Here is a 23,407-nt window from a genome sequence, read left to right as displayed (position 1 = left end):
GAAGATATTTAATTTGCAAAACAGAGCTAACCGCAGTGGAGGTTGGTACAGAATTCTGATACCTTTTCCAAAACTGACCTTTAAGTGGTCTTGTTGCAGGGGTTATCACGCCTATCTAGAGTAGGAGTTGAGGGCTCGAGTGCCTCAAGACACGTGGATTCTTTTTCGAAATTTCATATCAATTTGTCCATTTCAGAAACATGTGCTGTGCATAACACACAATAGTAACAAAAAAATTCTGTGTAACTTTCACTCCCTGGAACGATTTCTACCAATTTTGTACATATTCACTATGAGGAGCCCATCATATGGGAGGTGATTTGGGAAAGATGAGAGGTCTGAAGGAGGGTATTGTTTAAAAACAGGACAATTCAATTGTAACCTACTTGGCCGATTCAAACCAATTTTGGAACACACATTCTTTTTCTTAAGAAGACGAAGATGTGAACGACGACTGGCTAATGTGAAAGCTTTCAGAGGCATCAAAATCGCCTATTTTTTGAATATCAAAAACTGTGGCAATATGAGTATCAATCTTCAACATTTTGTAAAACACGAAGAATTATGACATCCGATCTTGACCGGGTGACCAATATCCCCAGAATCATATTTGGATGTCACAATTTCACTTGTCTTGCAAAATGCTGAAGTTTGATACTCATATTACTCATGTTATCAATATTTTTGAAAGCCGAATTTGATCCTCAGGATTCCTAAAACCTCAGGAACTGATGGGTATAATTACCCAAATTATATCGGATGTCATAATCAAACTTATCTTGCAAAACACTGTAATTTGAAACCGATATTGCTAAAAACTTTGAAAATGACAGATTTTGGCACCTCCGAGGCTTCTTCAAGTCTCGGAACTGACCCATAGTGGCCAATATACCCCATAATCATATTTGGATTTATAATCCAACTTGTCTTACAAAATAGCTGAATTTGACTCCATATTGCCATAATTGGTGATATATTGAAAATCTGATTTGATGACTCCGGAGACATCCCAAGCTCGTCAGAGGCCTTCCTGCGATCTACGTGATTTTCCACTAGCATGAACGTGTGGACTATTTTGAGTGTGGTGAGGCTCTCATTAGAAGTTCACTTAGAGCAAGATTACCGGTGGTGAGTTTAAGCCGTTTGGCACGCAGTATCTTCTTGACACTTTACCGGTCGCACTAAACGCGCTGCTATAACAGTAGCGCGACTGACAGGTGACCAAATTTGGTGGCGCGATGAAAGCGCGCTTTGATGAACTTCACTGTCAAACGTCACCGGTACGGAATACAACAACCAAATTGAGGCCGAAAATGTGACCGATACGGAAACGGTGACGAAACTAAAATGAAAGCGCTGCGCGGGTGATTAAAATGCTCGCGACCGATATTGATGCTCTTACAAAATGCTGAAGTTTTCAAGACAAAATTTTCAAAACGACTTATCTGCTGAAACAAAAGATTCAAACGACGATTTGACGAATCAGGTTGCTCTCCCGCAAACCAACACCATCAACAGGTGCGTAAACCTTCATCTTCTTTGGTGGTGTTGGTTTGCGTGAAAACTTCATCGTCGTCGTTTAATCTTGTTTACTTAGCTTTAATCTTGTTACTATCCATTTCAAGTCTATTATATAGAGTTACAAAAGAGGATCTTCTTACACTTATTCTGAATGATGCTCTTCTTATTCTGTTGCCAACTTACTTTTGTTCAACCCATCAGTATGACTTCACAGGGCGTTCACTTCTAAAGCTTTTTAATTCGATAACCTAGTCACCCACAGAGTGCGAGGGGTGAGTTTCTTGTTGCTGCTTTATTGTGGAATGAATTGATATTTGAAGCTGTTTCAAGATCAAATCTAATACATTTCAATGCGTGACAATGCGTTTTAATTCTATAATAATCATTGAGCGATACATACTTCCGCCTCACCGACAAGCATTTGTTTACTCGATGGGTGAACGGTTTGACAGTTCAATAGGTAGATTTGGCTTCACTCTTTGCGCAACTCTATATAATATGACTCTGCATTTTACCATGGTTTGTGATATTTTGAAAATGGCGATTTGATGCCTCGGAGCTTCCCCAGGGCCTCGGAACTGACTCAGGGTGACCAATATCCCCAAAATCATATCGAATTCATAATTCAACTTGTCATCGAAAATGCTGAAGTTTGATACCGATATTGCTAATGTGATCCAAAAATATAATGGTCATTTGTATGGACGGAGGTCGACTTTGTTGCTAACCGATTTGATGACTCAGAAAAGTTATTGAAGGGCTGTCACAAATACGTAGACCGAAATTTCCTTTTCAAACCCCCAGTCCCCCTAGTAGACTTTCATGAACTTTTTCAAACCCTCCCTCCCCAATGATGTCTACATGTACACTTTCAAATTTTACAAAACATCATATGTGATTGGAAAAATTAGAAATCAACTACGTTTTAAACAATTAGCTATTCAATTCAATTTCATGTAAACATTACAACAAAATTCAATTTCAAAACAACAAAATCACACTGAGCAAAATCCAACAAAACAAAAATCAAATTGAAACGAAATCTCTGTCCCTCAATCCTGAAATCAAATCTCAAACCCAATTAATTTAATTACACAGCAAATAATTTTGAAAATTCAACGACGTGTAAAATTGCTGTTTATCCCATCAAACGAATTAACATTCTATATTAAATAAAATTTGATTTAACTTTACAAGCAAGCTCCGTTTAAATTTATTTCGATTTAAAGAATAGTGAGATCGATTGAATATTACGTTTTATTTGCATGCTCCAAATATGTGCATGAAAATACATTAAAATCCATATTTTTTATCTGTGTATTTAATTCAACTCTTCCTAGAAGTATGCACACCATCGAAACATTTCTGCATCGGCGCGCCACTGATAAAATCTGTCACGCATCTGACCTATAATTCTCAACGCCGGTTCATAATTGTGAAAATGGTGAATTTAAAGAATTCACTCAAATTTCGAGAATGTCAAGTCTACATTCCAATAAGTTTTGCGTGGAAATTTCGTAAAATTTCCCAATTGATAACCTTGAAATACTCCAAATATGATAATTCCGTGGTAATTCCGATGCTTTTCTTGAAAATTCCATTAATATCCCTGAATAATCATCTGTTGAAATCAAGATTTTCTTCCTAAGTTCAAAAGTTTCCCCGTTAAAAACCAAGTAATCTTCCGTGAAATTTAGAATGATTTCCCGGAGTAATTTTAGTTTCGGACATTCTGGAATATTTCCCGTGGAAATTTAGAATGGTTTCTATGGTATTTTAAATTTGTCTTTACAAATGTAGAGCAATTTCTTGAGAAGTTTAAATAAATTTTATGCATTCAAAAATATTTTCTGAATAATTTCGGTGAAATTATGAAGAATTTTCAGATGAACTTTTTGAACTCTTGTAAATTCGAATAATTTTCATGATATTAGTAGGGCTTTTTACAAAATTGCAAATATTTTTTTGTGAAACTCAAACTGTTTTTGGTGGGAAATTCAAATAATTTCTCGTGGGAGTTTCACAATTTATTTAAAATTCCGAAAATTTTCCATCGATAATTCAAAATTTGCATTAGAACTCCGAAAAATTTACGAATAAGAGAATTTTCCACGGGCATTTCGAACAATATTTAAAAAATTCCTCATAAAATTCGAAGAACTTCGAAATTAAGCAAAAAAATTTCAGGGACTAAAAAAATCCGTTAGTAGACATAATTTCCATAGTTTTAAAGAAGTTCTACCGAAAATCAGAAATTCTAGTAGAATCTGCAGTAAAATCCAAATGAAGATTTTGAAAAAAATCAAAGTTTTATAGAATACTTTGGAGAATTTTCTTGCTCAACACGAAGAATTTCCTGGTGAAATCATGATAGTTTAACCGTACTCAGACTTTTACTTCTAGTGAAATTCATTAAATTTTGAGGAAATGCAAAAGATTATTTCGTAAGTCATGCAAAAAGCGGAACATCCAAAAAAAATCAAACAAGTGAGCTTCTCCCGGCTGCTGTATAAATCACTTTTAAAAACATTAAAATTAAAAAGTCTACGTAGACTTTTGGTATACCCTCACTCCCCTTCGTAGACTATCGTAGACTTTTTAAAACCGCTCCCTCCCCTCAAGAGTCTACGTGGTTTATGGACACCCCTAAGGGAATACTGTATCTTAGAAATTAAATTTAACACGTAAAGAATACATCAATATCAATAATGAGCATTTGTGTTTTCTTCATAACTTTGCTTCAAACGACAAATCTTACTCAACAACAACTGCCTTTCAGCTAAGGAATATTCTATGTTGTCAATGTGTTGATTATATATAAATAGTTCACGGAACGGTATTTCTCATAGGGTCGATTTTCAAGTAATTTCCCTTAAACTTCAAATGAGGTTGCACATCAAATTACATCAAAGTTGTAAAAAATTTAGAAGGATTATTATAATAGCAAATGCAATCGTTTTAGCATCCGGGACAAACAAGTCAAAATTTGAATTACTCTCTAGGTATGTCTTGATACTATAATCGGAAAGCGTTTTTTCTTTTAAAGCAGATCCAAACAGCTTAAGTTAGACAAAAGTGGTTACAGCTCTTTGTGACTAAATCTGGTCACATGAGTTACAATAACCTATATGACAAATAGGTGTTGTTAGGGATATTATATTGTCTCAAATAAAATCAACTCATTTTATATATAGATAAAGATTACCAACATTTTGAACAGACATCTGATTAGTTTTCTATTTAATTTGGATTTAAATAAATTAAATTTTGATAAATAAAGAAATCTCCTAAACTTTTCAGAAGGATAAGTAGCATTTTTCCATGAATTAATTTGAGTTCTGCAAGTCAAAAGCTTTCATATTGGTCTGTTGTTTGATATTCAAATTATTCATGAAAAAAATGTTACTTAGAATCCTTTAAAAGATTAGGCGAAATAATCGAATCGTCTCCAAAATGCGAGGAATAATGCTGCGAACAACCTTCTGAATCGAGTAAAAGCACTGCAATATACCCTATCCATAACGCCATGTCAGTTTTCTTCAACTTGAAATATGCCGTTGAATTTTTCAAATCGTTTTCGTGGGAACTTTAAAAATCTAATAAATCGATAAAACCAGCGTTCTTTCTGAAAATTTGGCATAATAATCTTCATCTGTATATATTGCTATGGAACTATTAAATGGACCAGTATTACATTAATGTTTTGCGCGAAAGTGTATCAAATGTGGAATGTAACTGTTATGCGAATAAATAGCAAGATGGGACAACACAAGTGGGTTTTGATTTTCAAATTTATAGAACAAAGCCTATTATTTTATCAGTTTTCTTAAAGAAGGAGTTCATTATAAAGCTTTATTTCTGAAAGAAAATCAAAATTGTCAAAAATCGACATGGGACTCTTATGCGAATCGCGGCAGTATACGAGTCCACTGAAACAGATCCTATAGCAGCAGCCATAATTTGCGAAGCGAGGAGAGAAGAAGAAAATTGTACTAATTCCTTTATTACTGATCATTCCTACACTGCCAAAAATCTATCTATCTATCTATCTATATCTATCTTCTATCTATCTTCTATCTTCTATCTTCTATCTTCTATCTTATCTATCTATATCTATATATATATATATATATCAGAGCGCATCACGTTCCAGTCGTGGGTAGGACAAATAAAATGCTAATTTGGGAAACAGTTCTGGAGTAACAGTAGCATCAAGCGCAGGCGTTACAAGACTATTGTCACCATCCATTAACACAAATACTACTTTTGGACTGGTCACTGGAAGCAAGGCACTCTTCAACAGTCGACTCTTGAAATGAAGTTTTCGAGCCCTCGAGACTTCTGAGCATCCTGAAGGGAGGATTCAGAGCCCTTGAAGCAGCTTACAGGCCACTTAAAGAAGGCTTCTGAGCATGTTGAAAGTACGCTTCTAAGCCTCTTGGCTTAAAATTTCGATCGCCTCTTGAAGGGAAGCTTTCGAGCATTTTGAAGGAAGCTTAAGTAAGAGCCTATTGAGGGGATTCTTCCGAGCCTCTGGAAGAAGGCTTAAGCATCTCAAGAAGGCTGCAGAGCCTCTGAAAGGTAGTTTCAGCCCTTGAAGAGGCTTTGAGGCCTCTTAAAAATAGGAGTTCTGAGCATCTTGAAGTATGCTTCAAGCCTCTTGAAGAAAATTTGAGCCTCATAAAGGAAGCTTGCGAGGCATCTTAAAGGACCCTCCTTCTTGAAATTAGGCATCCGCGTTTTGAAAAAGGTTTCAAAGGCTCTTGGATACGCTTTCAAGCATTTGAAGAAGAATTTCAAGCTTTGAAAGGAAGCTTCCGGCCTTTAAAACCTCTTGAAAATGGCATACCCTTTTCAAAACAGGCTTCAGCGAGACCATGAAGGAAGCTCAGAGCTTCTTGAAGGGACGCATAACCTCTTGAAGATAGTCTTCCAAGCCTCTTAGAAAAACTCGGAGCCTCTTGAATGGTGCTTCCAGCCTCCTGAAAGGAGGCTTCGAAAACGTGAACGTTCTTCTAATTCTCGTACAGAGCAACTGAACTTTCGGAAAAACATCCATGCCTCTCAAATGTAGACTTTCACCTTCAGACTCTAGATTTTAGTTCAGAAGCGAGTTGTTAGCATATTATTCAATATTTTGTTTCGAATAGGTAGATTGCATTGCAGTTTTTTAAAATTTGTTCATTCAACGTTTTGTCCTTTTGATCTTTTTATCGCCCTTTATACACTGTGCTCGTTTTGGAGGGCAGGATTCAATAAAGGCTGATTTACTAATCGTCATGATATTATTTACAAGACATATTTTGAAATAAAAAATTTCCTAATTATCAAATAGTTTATCCAACAATTTTGATTGTTAATACTGATCGACTCTATACATCACGATGTTCTATTTCTCGATGTCTCCCTATGTGATAGTTTTATCGGTCCCTTAATCTACATACATTTGGCTCTATCCTCTCTCCCTATCTTGATATCTTCTGGTCATATTTTGTTCAGATTCTCACTTCATATGTCGATATATTCGAATTTGTAGACTACTAGATCATTTCTGACAATATGACAAACAAAAACAAGAATGACATTTACGCAAAGCGTTGAAGTTCTGAACAGGCGAAAATACACGTGATTTAATTCTTGGATTCAGGCGACCGTCAGAACGTTCCAGAAACTGCTGTATTCCCGAATCGTGACTGTTGTCCGAAAAACACCGTGAACTCTAGTTCACGATTCATGGAACTTTTTTTGCGTATTTGTTTTTTATCGTTTTCATTGCAACGAGCTTTATCGATCTAGTACATTTTCAGATTTTCCTTCCATTCCAAGATCTCCTTATATTGATGGTCCTTTCATTATCGAAGCAATACGTAACTTCAATCGATCAATTTCACTAAAGAATATCTTTTTTTGTAAAGGACAACAATATGCCTGCGCACCTTAGAAGCGAATGTGGAAAAAGCTCGCCGTAAAGCTCACATCTGTTTGACATTGGTATATTTTACTTTTTTGCATAGCGCACAACTTCGGCGCGCGTGGGGACCTGGCGCAACTGTTAGAGCCAGTATGCGTTAATTTTAGAAGAGAATCGCACAAGTGATTTTCCTAATTTCGAAAAAATGATTAATAACGCTTATACACCCACGCAAATGGAGATAGCAAAATACAATAAAATGCCAAGTTGAAGTCATTTTCTACCATTTGTAGGGTTTATTAGGCTACATTTATCCAAAAATATTTCAACAATAATTTAAACATGTTTATTTGCGGAAGTTAAATTAGCCCTTACCAAATGTTCTGCGTGATTTTTTGGAATAGACCAATGCAAGATCTTGATCTAACCTCACTTGTTGACAGTTCTGAGCTTGTTTAAAGATGATAGTTCACAGAGCTTGTTTATAAGCAGTTAGAAGAAAATCGATGAGGAGAAAATTGAAATTCATATTTTTAGTTTAAAATTGCGTTATGATCCGAATATTTCAATGATATTCTTTTGGCTGGCGTAAATCAATCAGTACGAAATCAATCGTAAAGTAACATCTACATGCGAATAAAAATGACGAAACAATGTTATTTGGAAGCTACTGCCATGAGGAAACTAAGTCCCGAGTGAAAAGCTCTGTGAATCCAGCTGTCAACCTACGTGTCATCATGCTTTTAACTCGGTTCATGACACAGGTCTTCTGCTCGATTGGAATAGCACTGACAGTAAATTTAGAATTCCAATTGTTGGAACATTTCCCGTCTTTGTTTATAAGTGCCTTTTAGTTTCTACCATATTTTTTCTCCGTGAACAGATGTAGTTAATTATTTCTTGGACGACGATGAATTTGTTGAATGAATAAATGTTCAATGTGTATTATATTTGTTTGTTTCGAAATAGTCGCTCCTTGAACAGTCGTTAAAATCCCCATTTCCCACCTTCCACAATCTCCATTTTCATAGTAAAATCTGTCAAAACTGACAATTCTGCCCGCGTCTTTTGCCTGTTATTTTGTTTCCTTCTGTTGACATTTGCGTGCCCTATCTTCGCCAGCAAAAGATGTTTCGCCAGTGACGAGGAAGCGACAATCTTCCTCTATAGTTTATTACCTCTATTGTTTTGTCAGACAAGGAGCAAAAAACAAGGGAATCTACCAAACAAGTTCAAATAAGTTCGGGAAACCTTGCTGCAACAGGGAACGTTTGAAACAGGCAAGTGGACCGACCTTCGAATCCATTGGTCAAGTAAATCTACAATATCACTTGTCATAAGACGAGTTTGTAACAATCCGTATTGAGTTTCCACTGCTTAATTGTAGTCTTGACGAATATATAGTTTCGGGACCTCAACAGTAAGGCCGTCTTCAGTGTCTGTAGCATTGATTCGGCCATACTCGACTCTCGACGTACAGAGGACACTGAAGACGGCCTTTACTGTTGAGGTCGAAATACGTATCTGTCAAGATACAATTAAGTGGTGACGTCAATAAGATTTCTGTACAAACTCACGTCTTTATGATTAAGTGAAGACATTCCACTAAATAGTATAGAACAGTGGAATATATAGATGAGCGAAGATAAATCCTCTGTCTCCAAACGAACTGTCAAACGTGTCTCCAAACGAGCATGACGTCACGATTTCAATGGAAACGTTAAGGGCTGTGACGTCATATGAGCGTGTGCACGGGCAAAAAAATCGTCTCAGCCATGCTTTCGCTCATCTATAGATTCTACTATCTATACTAAATAGCTCAAAATAATTTTCTTAACTACAATATCAGCACAAGATACATACAGATAGACATCATAGAACAAACTGCAAATTTCAAAGTAGGCTCTTTGTGCATCAACAATCGACGAACGGCACTCCCGTATATCCAGGGCTACAGAAAGAGAAAGCAAAGCATGCGATGCTGCTCTGTCTTATGCGCGTTGTTCAGTAAAGCTTGACTTCCACCACTGGAAGGTTCTGCCTGGCGTTCCAAAATCATCAGTTCGAAGGACCCACATTTCACGGCAAGATGCCTATATACAGTTATGTGATATCAGTATTATCAATTCAATTGCAAACCCTGATTATATCCAGCTAACGAAGTTGGATTTTTTCTGCACAATCCATACGTTAAACCTAACTGAGTAAGTGGTGCGCTGTTTTCATTTTGTGATGTGCCATACAGCGCACCACTTCCGAAATTAGGTTTAACGTATGGATTGTGAGAAATCCAATTTTGATAATGTAGCTATAATTGATTTTCTACTGAATTTATAATATACTATATGGGTCTGTCTCATTTGGAGAATTAAACTTAAAAGTGACAAAAGGAAATTAAAAATCACCCGTTATAAGAATGGCTGGTGCTACCCAGCAATTCCAATAGAGACATCGATGGAAAAATGATTCGATATCTGTCAAAGTAATCTTATGGTTGCATGAGCAGGGTTATTTTGATAATTATTGAAATGTCACTTTTAAGGTTTAATTTCAGTTTAATTATCCAATTGAGACAGACCCATAGAGTAAGAGTCACTTTCCTGACGGAATTAATTTTTAAGTACTCGCAGTTATCAAGGGCACACCATTCAGTGATATGGAAGCAAATATTTTATTTTTTCAGGCATGCTGCGACGCAGCAAAGCTGAAAAATAAAATGACAGTTGCGCGTTGCTTTCGTATCGAATGGTGTGCCTTTGAAAAACGCGAGTACTTTGAAAAATTGATTCCGTCAGGAGTGACAAACAAGTATCGCTCAAAGTGGGCGATTCATTCACTTACCTTGTCTTACGTGTCTAACTGTCTAAACGCTATAGCATAATCGATTAATCGGGATCTTACGTCCTTCTGTAAAGTCCCAAACACAATGTCAGCGGAACGGCGACGGCAACGGCAAATGTGACAGTTTGCCAATATATTTTCTGTTAAATTTGCTGTTTCCGTTGCCGTTCCGCTAACATTGTTTGGGGCTTAAGGCTAGTGGAAACCTGGAGACGAGACCTGCAAAGAGGAAAAATGTAACTTCAGCTGCTGCCAGTCAACTGCTGTCACGAACTGTCAGGTGCAACCAGCAGCTTTTTGAGTGAAAGTATTGGTATCCCAAATAAAATATTCCACATCATTTTTGTTTTACCAAGACTTTTTTACTTTAACGAGTATTCCAAACCTTCCGTTTAGCTTGTTAATAATCAGTAATAAACCTGTGTTTTGTTCTTGGTATAAAAATCCTTATGAAAATGAATTAACTATTTCGTGAATTAGATACACTTTTATTGTGCTCAGAAGGGTCCACCTGGGGCTTAGGTGAAACAGTCAAGTAAACAGTTGAAACTCGATGGTCAACTGTGATGAAAAGAAGAACAAGTGTCAAAACAAGAGAAAAGAAGCAGCGTCTTTGCAGGTCTCGTCTCAGGGTGAAACCAAGGGTGAAACAATCTATAATTCGTCGGGACTATCATCAGTCGATCATACCGACGTAAACCGATTTAGCGTGTACCATCAGTCAAACTTCTGAAGGGCGTAGTTTTTTTCTTTTTATTTTGACATTTGACAGCATTTGTCATTTTGCGCTGATTTTTTAAAGCGTCAGAAGGCGAATAGAAAACTGAAAATTCGTCTCATATAAAAATAATTTTCTTCCAGTATTTAGGATACAAATTACATCAGGATGCTGATCAAAGTGAAGGTGAGTACCTCTTTTGTATTGCTCACATGAATAAATCAACTAAATCAATGAATGTCAGACCCTTACTGGAAAGGAAATCGAAATCGACATTGAACCCACGGATAAAGTGGACCGCATCAAGGAAAGGGTCGAGGAAAAAGAAGGCATCCCCCCTCAACAGCAGCGTCTTATCTTTTCCGGAAAGCAAATGTAATGTCTTCAAAATAAATTCTATATATCGTACTAATAGGTTCTTGTTTCCCCAGGAATGACGACAAAACCGCACAGGATTACAAAGTGCAAGGAGGTTCAGTGCTTCATTTGGTACTGGCTCTTCGCGGCGGAAGTCCTTAGAATTGAATGTTGTTGAAACCCCAAGCAGGATGAAGGGATGATTCGTGATGCGTGTGACGCAGTGTGGCTACTCAAGTCCAGATTGAAATGGCGGTAAAACGATGGCTCACTTTTGATTCTCTATTCCTATAAGGTTTAAATTATTTTGTTTTATTATAAACTACTACAAATAAAACTTCTATGGAAAAGTGATCTGAAAAAAAAACTGTGTGCTAATGACATATTGATTCGAACTTATTCCTAAATACAAATACGGATAATAAACGACAAAGACACCCCCAAATTTACCAAGCCAAATGATTATTATTAGTTTGGTAGGTACTATATTGTTATTGAGTCATCATTCATTTTTCAATTTGGATTATTCATCTACATCTTTTTTGTTGGCGTTCCAGTCTTTCACTGGGACACTGTCGCCCAACATTTTAGCGTTTATTAACAGTTATTGACTACGAGGTTTCTATGTGTCATCATTTTTGCATTCGTAATCTTCTTGTGGATAACACGATAAGGATGTTATGCCCAGGGAAGTCAAGAAGTTTTCTTAGATTAGGAATCGATTGCAGTCTGCAACGTAAATAGGTATAGTTTTTGAAATTCCTAGTACTTTTAGGACGGATTGACCTTCAAAAACATATACGACTTGTGTTTTCAAAGCACTTGTTATAGTTCTAAGCTAAACAAAATATTACGTATTTCGACCTCAACTGTGAGGTCGTCTTCAGTGTATCGTACTTGACTGGACTTGGAATACGTATCTGCAAAGATAACAAAACGTAGTGGAATTAAATAGAAATTACTCAACTCGTCTTGGACGGTTGAATACATTCCACTAAAAAGAGCCTAAAATATTTTTACTATTTTCTATGGTTGAGCTACGCTTGGTCAACCATAACCATTATAATGTAGATTTTTTTGTACCTAGTTTTAGGTTTATTTATGATTGTAATTATCTTAAAAAAAAAATTGAAATCAACTTCCAGACTTATCTGTCATAAGACGAATTTAGTATTATTCCATTTAGTTTCACCACATTTTAATCTCTGCAAGTACGTATTTCGACTTACACTGTAAGGGCATCTTAAGTGTCTCGTTTTTGATTCGACAAATACGAGATACTTAAGATGGTCTTACCGTTACGAAACGTATATGTAAAGATTACAATGTGGTGGAATTCAATGGAATAGTTCTAAATTCGTCTTATGACAAATGAAGACATTCCACTAAAAGAGCATAATTTTCCTCCAGATTTAGCACAATCCGTAACATGTTTGGTGAAGGCTGTTGGACCGAATAATGATTGTTTTTATTGATTATGTTCAACCCATTTTATTTTATTGTCTTTTTCATTTAACAAATTTAGCTTTCTTATTTGCTTTAGCAATTTTACTTTTCAACGCATTAACATCAACTTTGTTGCTTTTATCATTAGCTTGGGTCTTCTTGGGTTTACTCTCATCCGGAGCGGTGAAATCCTTCTCTCGCCGTTGCTTTTGAATGCTGGAATTTTTCTGCTCCTTTTCTCGCCGTTCTTGTAATCGCTTTGCCTTTTTCTGATCCTCCGTGAGGAAATATTCACCGGAAGCCAGCTCTTTATCGACCTTACTCTCCAGTAATGGAGGAGGAAACGGTGTGTATTCTTTCTTTTTCTTCTGCTCCTTGGGCTTCTTTCGCTTAGTTGTGTTTTTAGCTTGAAATTTAGGAAGAAATCTTTCCCAGTTTTCCTCTTTCAGCTTGTCGTCCTTCATCAATTCTCGTTTGATCATCAATGCTTTGATGTTATAGATTGGATGTATGTTTTTCATAGTTTCCTCGACAACTTTTCTGACGCATTGCAGTCCCTTGTAAGGTCCAATGGCTGAAACTGTGGCTCCTTGAACTAAAACGTAACAATTCGTCAGCAGTTCCAGCGACTTCAAAGTACATCCATTTGGACCAATCAATCGATTACGTCTTTTGACGAACTTTGCCTTGTTTCGTACCAAGTTCTTAATCTTAATGATATCGCAACTTATTTCATCGTCCAAAACCTTCACAGCTTGCTCGAAAGGAACTGATCTGGAGAGCAGCTTGATCAAATCTCTCGCCTTCAGAATGATGAACGGGTCCCATGTGTTCCGTGTGGTTTTTACCGTCATGTTACCTTGAATCAAGTCTAGTTCCGCTTTCAGGCGATGCCCGTCGAGAGCTTTCTCTACCAAGGGCCAACATTCCTTAACGTACTTTTCGCGATATTTCGGAAACAAGCAGGAGAAAGAGCTTTCCTCAGCCAGCCCTTGAGGGTTATCTTCCTTTTTGAACTCTGGTATTTTCAGCAACCACGCGTTCTCCACCGGTCCGCTGAAATGTTCGATATCCCCTGCTTGGTCATTGGCGTCAGATTCCGAATCACTCATAACTTCTATTAACTTCACAGTTATTCACAAATGATTTTAAATTAATGGAATACTGTTCCTTGCCGTACGATGGGAAGAAATTAAACCAACGAAATACACGTTGTTTTTGTTTATTATTTACAAACGTCAAATACTGCACTTGTGTGTGTGATGGGCGGGGGCGGGCGTTTCGGTGGTTGAAATATTTCGTACACAAAAAAACAAAACTACCCAAAAAGGGATTGCATTCACGAATTCGTAAACAAAGAAACAAAACTACCCAAAAAGGGGTTGTTTTCACTCAAACCCGTATCATCTTGAATTTACCGTTCTTCGTACAGTTACAAATATATCATGACCATAGTTGATATCGTTATCCATTAACATTAAGTTCTTCGAACAATACGTATTTATGGTAAAAGAATTATCTCAACCTTAATAAATGATGTTTACGGTCTACGAACCATAATCAATATAGTACTGATACAATCTTTTCCTCCAAAAATGTATGAAGAAAATCATTTTCTCTTACGGTTAACATTCTTAACAACCCGTTGCTCATACAGTCCGGTCTACGAAAACCATAGTCACTATGGTCAAAACGTTATCAGACTAAAGTACGGTTATGGTTAAGTACCATTATCATTATGGTTCAACCTGGAACGTATACCGTTCCAATAATGGTTCGGCTATCGTTTGGATTTATGCGGGATGTTTCATGTTAGAATTAGAGGCGAAAGTAAAGAATTGATAGTTCCGTTAGGATACGGCAGGCATGAAGAATGTTTTTATAGAAGTCGATTTGAAAGCGAGCGGAGGGCCAATATTTGTGATGGCATTATATCACACGACCCTTCCTTCTACCAAACTCCCGCATGAAGGGGAGGGAAGAATATCAGCGTGGAAGCTGAAATATCTCCACTGGCAAAAGGAAGGTGGTTTGACTTACTCATATGCCATCGCGTGCGGAAGGATTTGCTATCGAACTGTGCAATAAAAATCCTATTCGACTAAATGCTGATGTCATATTAGAAATTTGGAGACAGTACTCGTCGATAGCAAATCCTTCCGCACGCGATGGCATATGAGCCAGTCAAACCACCAAACCACCTTGCAAGACTTGAACAGTAATACAACCGTTCCTTGTGAGGTTGAATAATGTACCTCCAGGGAATTGAGAATATAGTTGGACTATATAGTTGCACCGTTACGTGAAACAGTTGATGGTATGGTTCAAATACAGATAGATTATTTGCCATTTGCTTTGCATAAATAATAATGAAAACAAAATGTTTCATATTCTTTTTATTTACTAAGTTTACGCTGTCGAATAGTTAAAGTTGATACAGTAGAACAATTGGCCGGGGTTCAGCCAAACCGCACCAAGCGGCTTTTCGACCGACTTGTGATATTTTGTTCGTTTAAGAAAAACATAAATTGTTTCATATCAATTTAAGCATACATTTGCAGTAGGATATCCTCAGTTATGGGGTTGAGGGATATCCAATACGATTTGCGATCAATTAAATCTGATAAACGAAAGTTTGAGCAGAAAAATCGGTAATTTTTCGTTGGCGCTTGGTGTGCTTTGGCTGAACCCCGACCAATGGGCCTTTTCACGAGACGTTTAAAAACAGCTGATTTCATCGTCAATTGACAGATCTTCTATGAAAATGACAGCTTCGGACTTGCAGGCCTGTTCAGCGGTTGTAAACAAGTGCAGTCTCGGCAGTGTCACATGAAAAGGCCTATTCCTAGTCTGACACCTTTTTTCGGCACAGCTCCTTGCAGTGAGAGCATCTCTCCGTGAGAAACGACTTACTCTCTTTGCCCGTGAAATTTATAACGCCTGGGCATAGCTAAAAACGCTTCTCCTCAGCTGAAAGCGGATACAGGAAATCCTTGGAGACTACCCAACTAACATTTAATGTCAATGTAAATGTTATTTCAACTCATCTATACGGCTTCAAGCTGAATATGTGTGCTATACATATGATCAAGAACTTCTATTCAATGCTTTTACCAGCAAATCTGACGAATCTATTCAGCTGTTTTTGTCGTGTCTGCACAACTACTTGGTACAGCATGTTATACATTTTTTTTTTCTCAATCTTTACTAAACCATTTAGTAATATAATTCGCTTCAATAGCGCTTATTCAGATTTTTTGAATCTGTTAAATAAGTTTTATACAGCCACTGAATTCAATTTGATTAAATATTATTTGAGAGGAGAGTAAGTTTTAGAGTTTATTCAATGTGTTTTTTTGTGGAAACTCAAATATCAATTTTGTTGCTACCTAGATTCGAACTCCTGATCTCCGGATTCAATGGCCGCTGCTCTATCATCACCGTCACTTAGACATATGTAAATAACAAAGAAAATTATGGATGTGCTTCTTCGCATAACCTATAAGTTGTTTTACTAACGCTATCTTCAGATTCATGCTGTATAAACGTTAGAAAGAGACCTACATGCTGCTTTTAGCACATAAGCTTAAAAATTATGCTTTCAGCATTATTTCAACCATTATTCAAACATCTATCAGCATAAAACAGCCGAGTCGAGTCAAGTCGAGTCAAGTACGAGACACTGAAGACGACCACACAGTTGTGGTCGAAATACGTATCTGCAAAGATAACGAAAATAACTAGTGGAATTAAATGGACAGTACTTAATTCGTCTTAGACGGTTTAATACATTCCACTAAAGAGCTTAATATATTTTTCTGATCTATCAGCATGTTCTGTTGGCTAACTTTTATGCATCATCAATCGCTGAAATTGTTTTTAGACAACATTTTCTCGATCTGTATAGATGCTACTCTGCTGCTAATCGTTTAACAGTAGCCGTCAACAGAAATATTGCTTCTAATGTATTGTTTTCTTACACTATCTGCTAGCATCTATGACAGCGCTTTGTCAGTTGCTATACGAAAAGGTAAATACCTTTTAAGCTGCATTACGGAAATCAATAGCTCATACACATCTCCGACAACAAAATTCAAATGTAAACATTGCGGTTTTGACATTCCATACTGATAAGATATTAAAAGAGGCAGTATAACCCGCACGGAAGGATGTCTAAAAGCGAACAGGAATCTACCTAAATTTGACACAAACCACCCTAGTCGGGCTTCAAATTCATCTTGGACACGAATCAAGTGCATATTTTAGTCAACTAATTTTGCAAGTGTTTGTTTGTTCACCACACAGTCATACGCCAGCGGCAGTCGAACCGGTTTAGCTGTCAAGATTGCTCGCGCGCTTTTTCGTTGCCATATTTTTTTCATAACCGTTTTTCCATTTAGAGAAGTCGGAGTTGTGTGCGATAAACAAATTATTTGCATATTAAATATGTTGTTAAATTTGCTCGGAAAACCGTTGTCCAGGAAATCATCGAGAACCCAGAATCGCTAAAATCCCGAAATTTTCGGCAAGAAGGTGGAGCAGCATACGAGGCGGAGGATTATCGGATCGAAATATGTCTCGAAAAAGTGAGTCTTGAAAACATTCTTGATTCAGGAATCTTATACCTACCTAAACTATTATGGATACAACGATAAATATTATTTTGTTTTCTATTGCAGCAATAATAACGTTCGAATCTGCATCCTGCAGGATCCATGGACCACTGCTGTGATTTTTCCTGCTATTATGTAAATCATCAGGCGATGGGACCGACGTCGAATTAATCATCCATGTCAAAAGCTAAGTATTCTAAGTATTGATTTATTATTTATTTTCAGTATTTCATTGCCAATTTCCTGGGATTTATTCTAAAAAAAAGGGAATCCTGAAAGTACTTCTCGGTAATCATGAATGGATTTCACAGATAACTTGGGTGAATTTCTTCGAGAATACTTAGTGGAATCATTCTTGAATCATTAATGGACTTGTTTAGGTATCCTTATTGAATTTCTTTGGGAATCCTTAAATGATCTCTTCGGGAATCCTAAGTGGAGTTTTTTGGCAATCCTTAGATGATTACTTTCGTAAACCTGGGAGGATTTTTTTTTGGGAATTCCTGGTAGATTCCTTCCTTAATCCTTAAGGGATTGCTTCAGAATCATGTAGGGATTGCATCGACAGTCCTGGGAGGATTCCTTTGGGAATTCCAGAGGTTTTCCACAGGTCACCTGGAGGAATTCCTCCGAATCTTGGAGGAGATACCTTCGGGAATCCTGGAAGAGATTCCTTCAGAATCCTGGAGGAGATTCCTTCGAGAATCCTTGAGAGACTTCTTCGGGAATTCTTAAGCGATTCCTTCGGGAATTCTGAAGACATTGATTAGGGCATCCTGAAGGGATTGTTTCGACAGTTCTGAAGGATTGCTTCGATAGTTCTGGGGGATTCTTCTGAATCCTGGGGATTCCTTCTGGGAATCCTGGGAAATTCCTTCGAGAATCCTGGGGGGATTCATTCGAGAATCCTGGGGGGATTCATTCGGGAATCCTGGGGAGATTCATTTGGGAATCCTGGGGGGATTCCTTCGGAAATCCTGGAGGATTCCTTCTCGAATCCTGGGGGGATTCCTTCGGGAATCCTAGGGGGATTCCTTCTAGAATCCTAGGGGGATTCCTTCTAGAATCCTAGGGGGATTCCTTCTGAATCCTGGAGGATTCCTCTGAATCCTGGAGGATTCCTTCGAATCCTGGGGATTCCTTCTGAATCCTGGGGATTCCTTCGAGAATCCTGGGGATTCCTTCAGAATCCTGGGGATTCCTTCGAATCCTGGGGATTCCTTCTGAATCCTGGGGACCTTCTGAATCCTGGGGATTCCTTCTGAATCCTGGGGATTCCTTCGAATCCTGGGGATTCCTTCAGAATCCTGGGGATTCCTTCGAATCCTGGGGATTCCTCTGGAATCCTGGGGATTCCTTCTGAATCCTGGGGATTCCTTCGAACCTGGGGATCCTCTGGAACTCTGGGGACCTCTGAATCCTGGGGATTCCTTCGAATCCTGGGGGATCCTTCAGAATCCTGGGGATTCCTTCTGAATCCTGGGGATTCCTTCTGGAATCCTGGGGATTCCTTCTGGAATCCTGGGGGATTCTTCTGAACTGGGGGATCTCCTTCTGAATCCTGAACTGATCCTTCTGAATCCTGGCGGGATTCCTTCGGGAATCCTGGCGGGATTCCTTCGGGAATCCTGGCGGATCTCCTTCGAATCCTGGATTCCTTCGAATCCTGGCGGATTCCTTCGAATCCTGGGATTCCTTCGGGAATCCTGGCGGGATTCCTTCGGGAATCCTGGCGGGATTCCTTCGAGAATCCTGGGATCTCAGATTCCAGGAATCCTGGCGGATTCCTTCGGGAATCCTGGCGGGATTCCTTCGGGAATCCTGGCGGGATTCCTTCGGGAATCCTGGGGTTCCTTCGAATCCTGGGACCTCTCGAACCTGGGGGATTCCTTCGGGAATCCTGGGGATTCCTTCCGGGAATCCTGGGGATTCCTTCTGGAATCCTGAGGGATTCCTCTCAGAATCCTGGGATCCTGAGGATTCCTTCTGAATCCTGAGGACTCCTTCAGAATCCTGGAGGGATTCCTTCGGGAATCCTGAGGGGATTCCTTCGGGAATCCTGAGGGCATTCCTTCGGGGTATTCCTCCGGGAATCTTGAGGGGATTCCTTTAGGAATCCTGAGGGGATTCCTTCGGGAATCCTAAGAGGATTCCTTCTGGAGGGGATTCCTTCAGGAAACCTAAAGGGATTCCTTCGGGATTCCAAAGGGGATTTCTTCGGCAATTCGAAGTTGATTCCTTCGGGAACTGCTAAGGGGATTCCTTCGGGAACATCAAAGGGGATTCCTTTGGGAATCCTAAGGGCATTACTTTGGGAATCCTAAGGATTCCCTTCAATTTTGGGGATTCTTTCCGAATCCTAAGGATTCCTTCGAGAATCCTGAGGGAATTCCTTCAGAGTCCTGAAGGCATTTCTTCTGAATCCTGAGGGCATTCTTCGAGAATCCTGAGGGTTTTCCTTCGAATTCTGAGGGATTCTTTTCGGGAATCCTGAGAAGAAGGAAGGAATCTCGAGGGGAATACTTGAATCCTGAGGATTCCTTCGGCAATCGTGGAGGAATCCTTAAGGTCTGAGAGGAGGGTTTTCCGTAGAAAGCACGTGGTAGCACTCTCTGAGAGAGAAAATTGCCCAAATTAGTCCGCCAGAATGACGCTGTCAGTGTCGCCAAAATGATTTCATCATCATGCAGTTTACAATTGCTTGAGAATTTGCCGTAAACGGAGAACAAAACAAATTGGCAACAATGCGGAAGAAATGTATCACTTATAGATAGTAGAATCTATAGATGAGCGAAAGCATGGCTGAGTCGATTTTTTTGCCCGTGCACACGCGCATATGACGTCACAGCCCTTAATGTTTCCATTGAAATCGTGACGTCATGCTCGTTTGGAGACACGTTTGACAGTTCGTTTGGAGACAGAGGATTTATCTTCGCTCATCTATATATTCCACTATCTATAGTATCACTCATGCAGTGGTTCAAGGAGAGAACAGCAGCAGCACCAACCAATCACGCAATGAGGAAATCAAAATAAACAAACTCCAGCTGGTTTTGGAAAATGAATACATGAGCCGTTTCTAGAACAACATTAGAAAATATCGTTAGAGGATTTCTGTGCAAGGTTTCCACAAAAGCTTTGAATAGAAATTGGGTGATAACAGTGGTGCTGGTGTAAGTAAGACAAATAAGATAAATAAGACAAATAATACAAATAAGATAGATAAGACCAAGAAGAAAATAAAATAAGTTCCTAAAGAATTCCTTTGGAAGTTCCTCCAGGAATTCTTCGAAAGTTCCTCCAGAAATTCCTTCGAAGTTACTCCAGGAATTCCTTCGAAAGTTCCTCCAAGAATTCCTGCGTAAGTTCCTCCAGGAATTCCTTCGGAAGTTCCTCCAGAATTTCTTCGAACTTCCTCCAGGAATTCCTTCGAAAGTTCCTCCAGGAATTCCTTCGGTAGTTCCTCCAGGAATTCCTACGAAAGTTCCTCCAGAAATTCTTTCAGAAGTTCCTCCAGGAATTCCTTCGGAAGTTCCTCCAGGAATTGCTCCGTAAGTTCCTCCAGGAATTCCTTCAGAAGTTCTATCAGGAATTCCTTCGAAAGTTCCTCCAGGAATTCCTTCGGAAGTTTCCCCAGGAATTCCTTCACAAGTTCTTTCAGGAGTTCCTTCACAAGTTATTCCAGGAATTTCTTCGGAAGTTTCTCCAGGAAATCCTTCGGAAGTTCCTCCAGAAATTCCTTCAGAAGTTCTATCATGAATTCCTTCGGAAGTTCCTCCAGGAATTCCTTCGGAAGTTTCTCAAGGAATTCCTTCACAAGTTCTTCCAGGAATTCCTTCACAAGTTCTTCCAGGAATTTCATCGGAAGTTTCTCCAGGAATTCCTTCGGCAGCTTCTCAAAGAATTCCTTCGGAAGTTTCTCCAAGAATTCCTCCGTAAGTTCCTCCAGGAATTCCTTTGAAGTTCCTCCAGGAAATCCTTCGAAGTTCCTCCAGGAATTCCTTCGGAAGTTCCTCCAGGAATTCCTTTGAAGTTCCTCCAGGAATTACTTCGGAAGATCCTCTAGGAATTCCTTCGAAGTTCCTCCAGGAATTCCTTCCAGAAGTTCCTCCAGGAATTCTTTCAGAAGTTCCTCCAGGAATTCTTTCGAAGTTCCTCCAAGAATTCCTTCGGAAGTTCCTCCAGGAATTCCTTCAGTAGTTCCTCCAGGAATTCCTTCGGAAGTTCCTCCAGGAATTCATTCAGAGGTTCCTCCAGGAATTCCTTCGGTACTTCTTCCAGGAATTTTTCGAAGTTCCTCCAGGAATTCTTTCAGAAGTTCCTCCAGGAATTCCTTCAGAAGTTCCTCCAGGAATTGCTCCGTGAGTTCCTCCAGGAAGTCATTCGAAGTTCCTCCAGGAATTCCTTCAGAAGTTCTATCAGGAATTCCTTCGAAGTTCCTCCACGAATTCCTTCGGAAGTTTCTCCAGGAATTCTTTCACAAGTTCTTCCAGGAATTCCTTCCACAAATTCTTCCAGGAATTTCTTCGAAGTTTCTCCAAGAATTCCTCCAGTAAGTTCCTCCAGGAATTCCTTCGAAGTTCCTCCAGTAAATCCTTCGAAGTTCCTCCAGGAATTCCTTCTGAAGTTCCTCCAGGAATTCCTTCGAAGTTCCTCCAGAATTCCTTCGAAGTTCCTCCAGGAATTCCTTCAGTTCCTCCAGGAATTCTTTCAGAAGTTCCTCCAGGAATTCTTCAGAAGTTCCTCCAGGAATTCCTTCGGAAGTTCCTCCAAGAATTCCTTCGAAGTTCCTCCAAGAATTCCTTCGGAAGTTCCTCCAGGAATTCCTTCGGTTCCTCCAGGAATTCCTTCGGAAGTTCCTCCAGGAATTCATTCAGAGGTTCCTCCAGGAATTCCTTCGGTACTTCTTCCAGGTATTCCTTCGGAAGTTCCTCCAGGAATTTTTCGAAGTTCCTCCAGGAATTCTTTCAGAAGTTCCTCCAGGAATTCCTTCAGAAGTTCCTCCAGGAATTGCTCCGTGAGTTCCTCCAGGAAGTCATTCAGAGTTCCTCCAGGAATTCCTTCAGAAGTTCTATCAGGAATTCCTTCTCGAAGTTCCTCCACGAATTCCTTCGGAAGATTCTCCAGGAATTCTTTCACAAGTTCTTCCAGGAATTCCTTCACAAATTCTTCCAGGAATTTCTTCGGAAGTTCTCCAGGAATTCCTTCACAAGTTTCTCCAGGACTTTCTTCGCAAGTTCATCCAGAAATTCCTCTGGAAGTTTCTCAAGAATTCCTCCAAGCTCTTCCAGGAATTCCTTCGTAGTTCCTCCAGAAATTCCTTCGGAAGATCCTCCAGGAATTGCTTCGAAGTTCCTCCAGGAATTTCTTCGAAGATTCCTCCAGGAATTTCTTCGAAGATTCCTCCAGGAATTCCTTCGGAAATTCCTCCAGGAATTTCTTCGGAAGTTCCTCCAGGAATTCCTTCCAGTTCCTCCAGGAATCCTTCGAAAGTTCCTCCAGGAATTCCTTCGGAAGTTTCTCCAGGAATTCCTTCACAAGTTCTTCTAGGAATTCCTTCACAAGTTCTTCCAGGAATTTCTTCGGAAATTTCTCCAGGAATTCCTTCGGAAGTTTCTCCAGGAATTCCTTCACAAGTTCTTCCAGGAATTCCTTCACAAGTTCTTCCAGGAATGTATTCTAAAGTTTCACCAGGAAGTCCTTCGGAAGCTTCTCAAAGAATTCCTTCGGAAGCTTCTCAAAGAATTCCTTCGGAAGTTTCTCCAGGAATTCCTTCGGAGGTTCCTCCAGGAATTTCTTCGGAAGTTCCTCCAGGAATTCCTTCGGAAGTTCCTCCAGGAATTCCTTCGGAAGTTCCTCCAGAAATTCCTTCGGAAGTTCCTCCAGGAATTCCTTCGGAAGTTCCTCCAGGAATTCCTTCGGAAGTTCCTCCAGGAATTGCTTCTGAAGTTCCTCCAGGAATTCCTTCAGAAGTTCCTCCAGGAATTCCTTCAAGTTCCT

At 39.1% G+C, this 23,407-nt stretch overlaps 2 protein-coding genes across 2 annotated transcripts; one reads left to right on the top strand and one right to left on the bottom strand.

The window, feature by feature from the left end:
* The first annotated feature begins 11,017 nt into the window (after positions 1–11,017).
* LOC134218251 (NEDD8) lies at positions 11,018–11,731 on the top strand. Its single transcript, XM_062697174.1, has 3 exons — positions 11,018–11,177; positions 11,236–11,366; positions 11,423–11,731. Exons 1-3 carry the CDS (start codon positions 11,160–11,162, stop codon positions 11,508–11,510), a joined length of 237 nt encoding a protein of 78 aa, XP_062553158.1. The 5' UTR covers positions 11,018–11,159; the 3' UTR covers positions 11,511–11,731.
* Positions 11,732–12,823: 1,092 nt separating this feature from the next.
* On the bottom strand, positions 12,824–14,020 carry LOC134218249 (KRR1 small subunit processome component homolog). The gene has a single exon (XM_062697173.1). It carries the CDS (start codon positions 13,904–13,906, stop codon positions 12,857–12,859), a length of 1,050 nt encoding a protein of 349 aa, XP_062553157.1. The 5' UTR covers positions 13,907–14,020; the 3' UTR covers positions 12,824–12,856.
* Between the last annotated feature and the right edge of the window lie 9,387 nt (positions 14,021–23,407).

This window comes from Armigeres subalbatus, chromosome 2, assembly GCF_024139115.2.
Source record: "Armigeres subalbatus isolate Guangzhou_Male chromosome 2, GZ_Asu_2, whole genome shotgun sequence".
Classification (NCBI taxonomy): domain Eukaryota; kingdom Metazoa; phylum Arthropoda; class Insecta; order Diptera; family Culicidae; genus Armigeres; species Armigeres subalbatus.
The sequence above is the reverse complement of the archived record's forward strand: the minus strand, read 5'-3'. Positions and strand labels throughout refer to the sequence as shown.

Coding starts and splice junctions, on each gene's coding strand:
- LOC134218249 (XM_062697173.1), bottom strand. CDS start 13,906: ATGAGTGATTCGGAATCTGACGCCAATGACCAAGCAGGGGATATCGAA.
- LOC134218251 (XM_062697174.1), top strand. Junction 11,367..11,422: donor ATCTTTTCCGGAAAGCAAAT/GTAATGTCTTCA, acceptor TTGTTTCCCCAG/GAATGACGACAAAACCGCAC.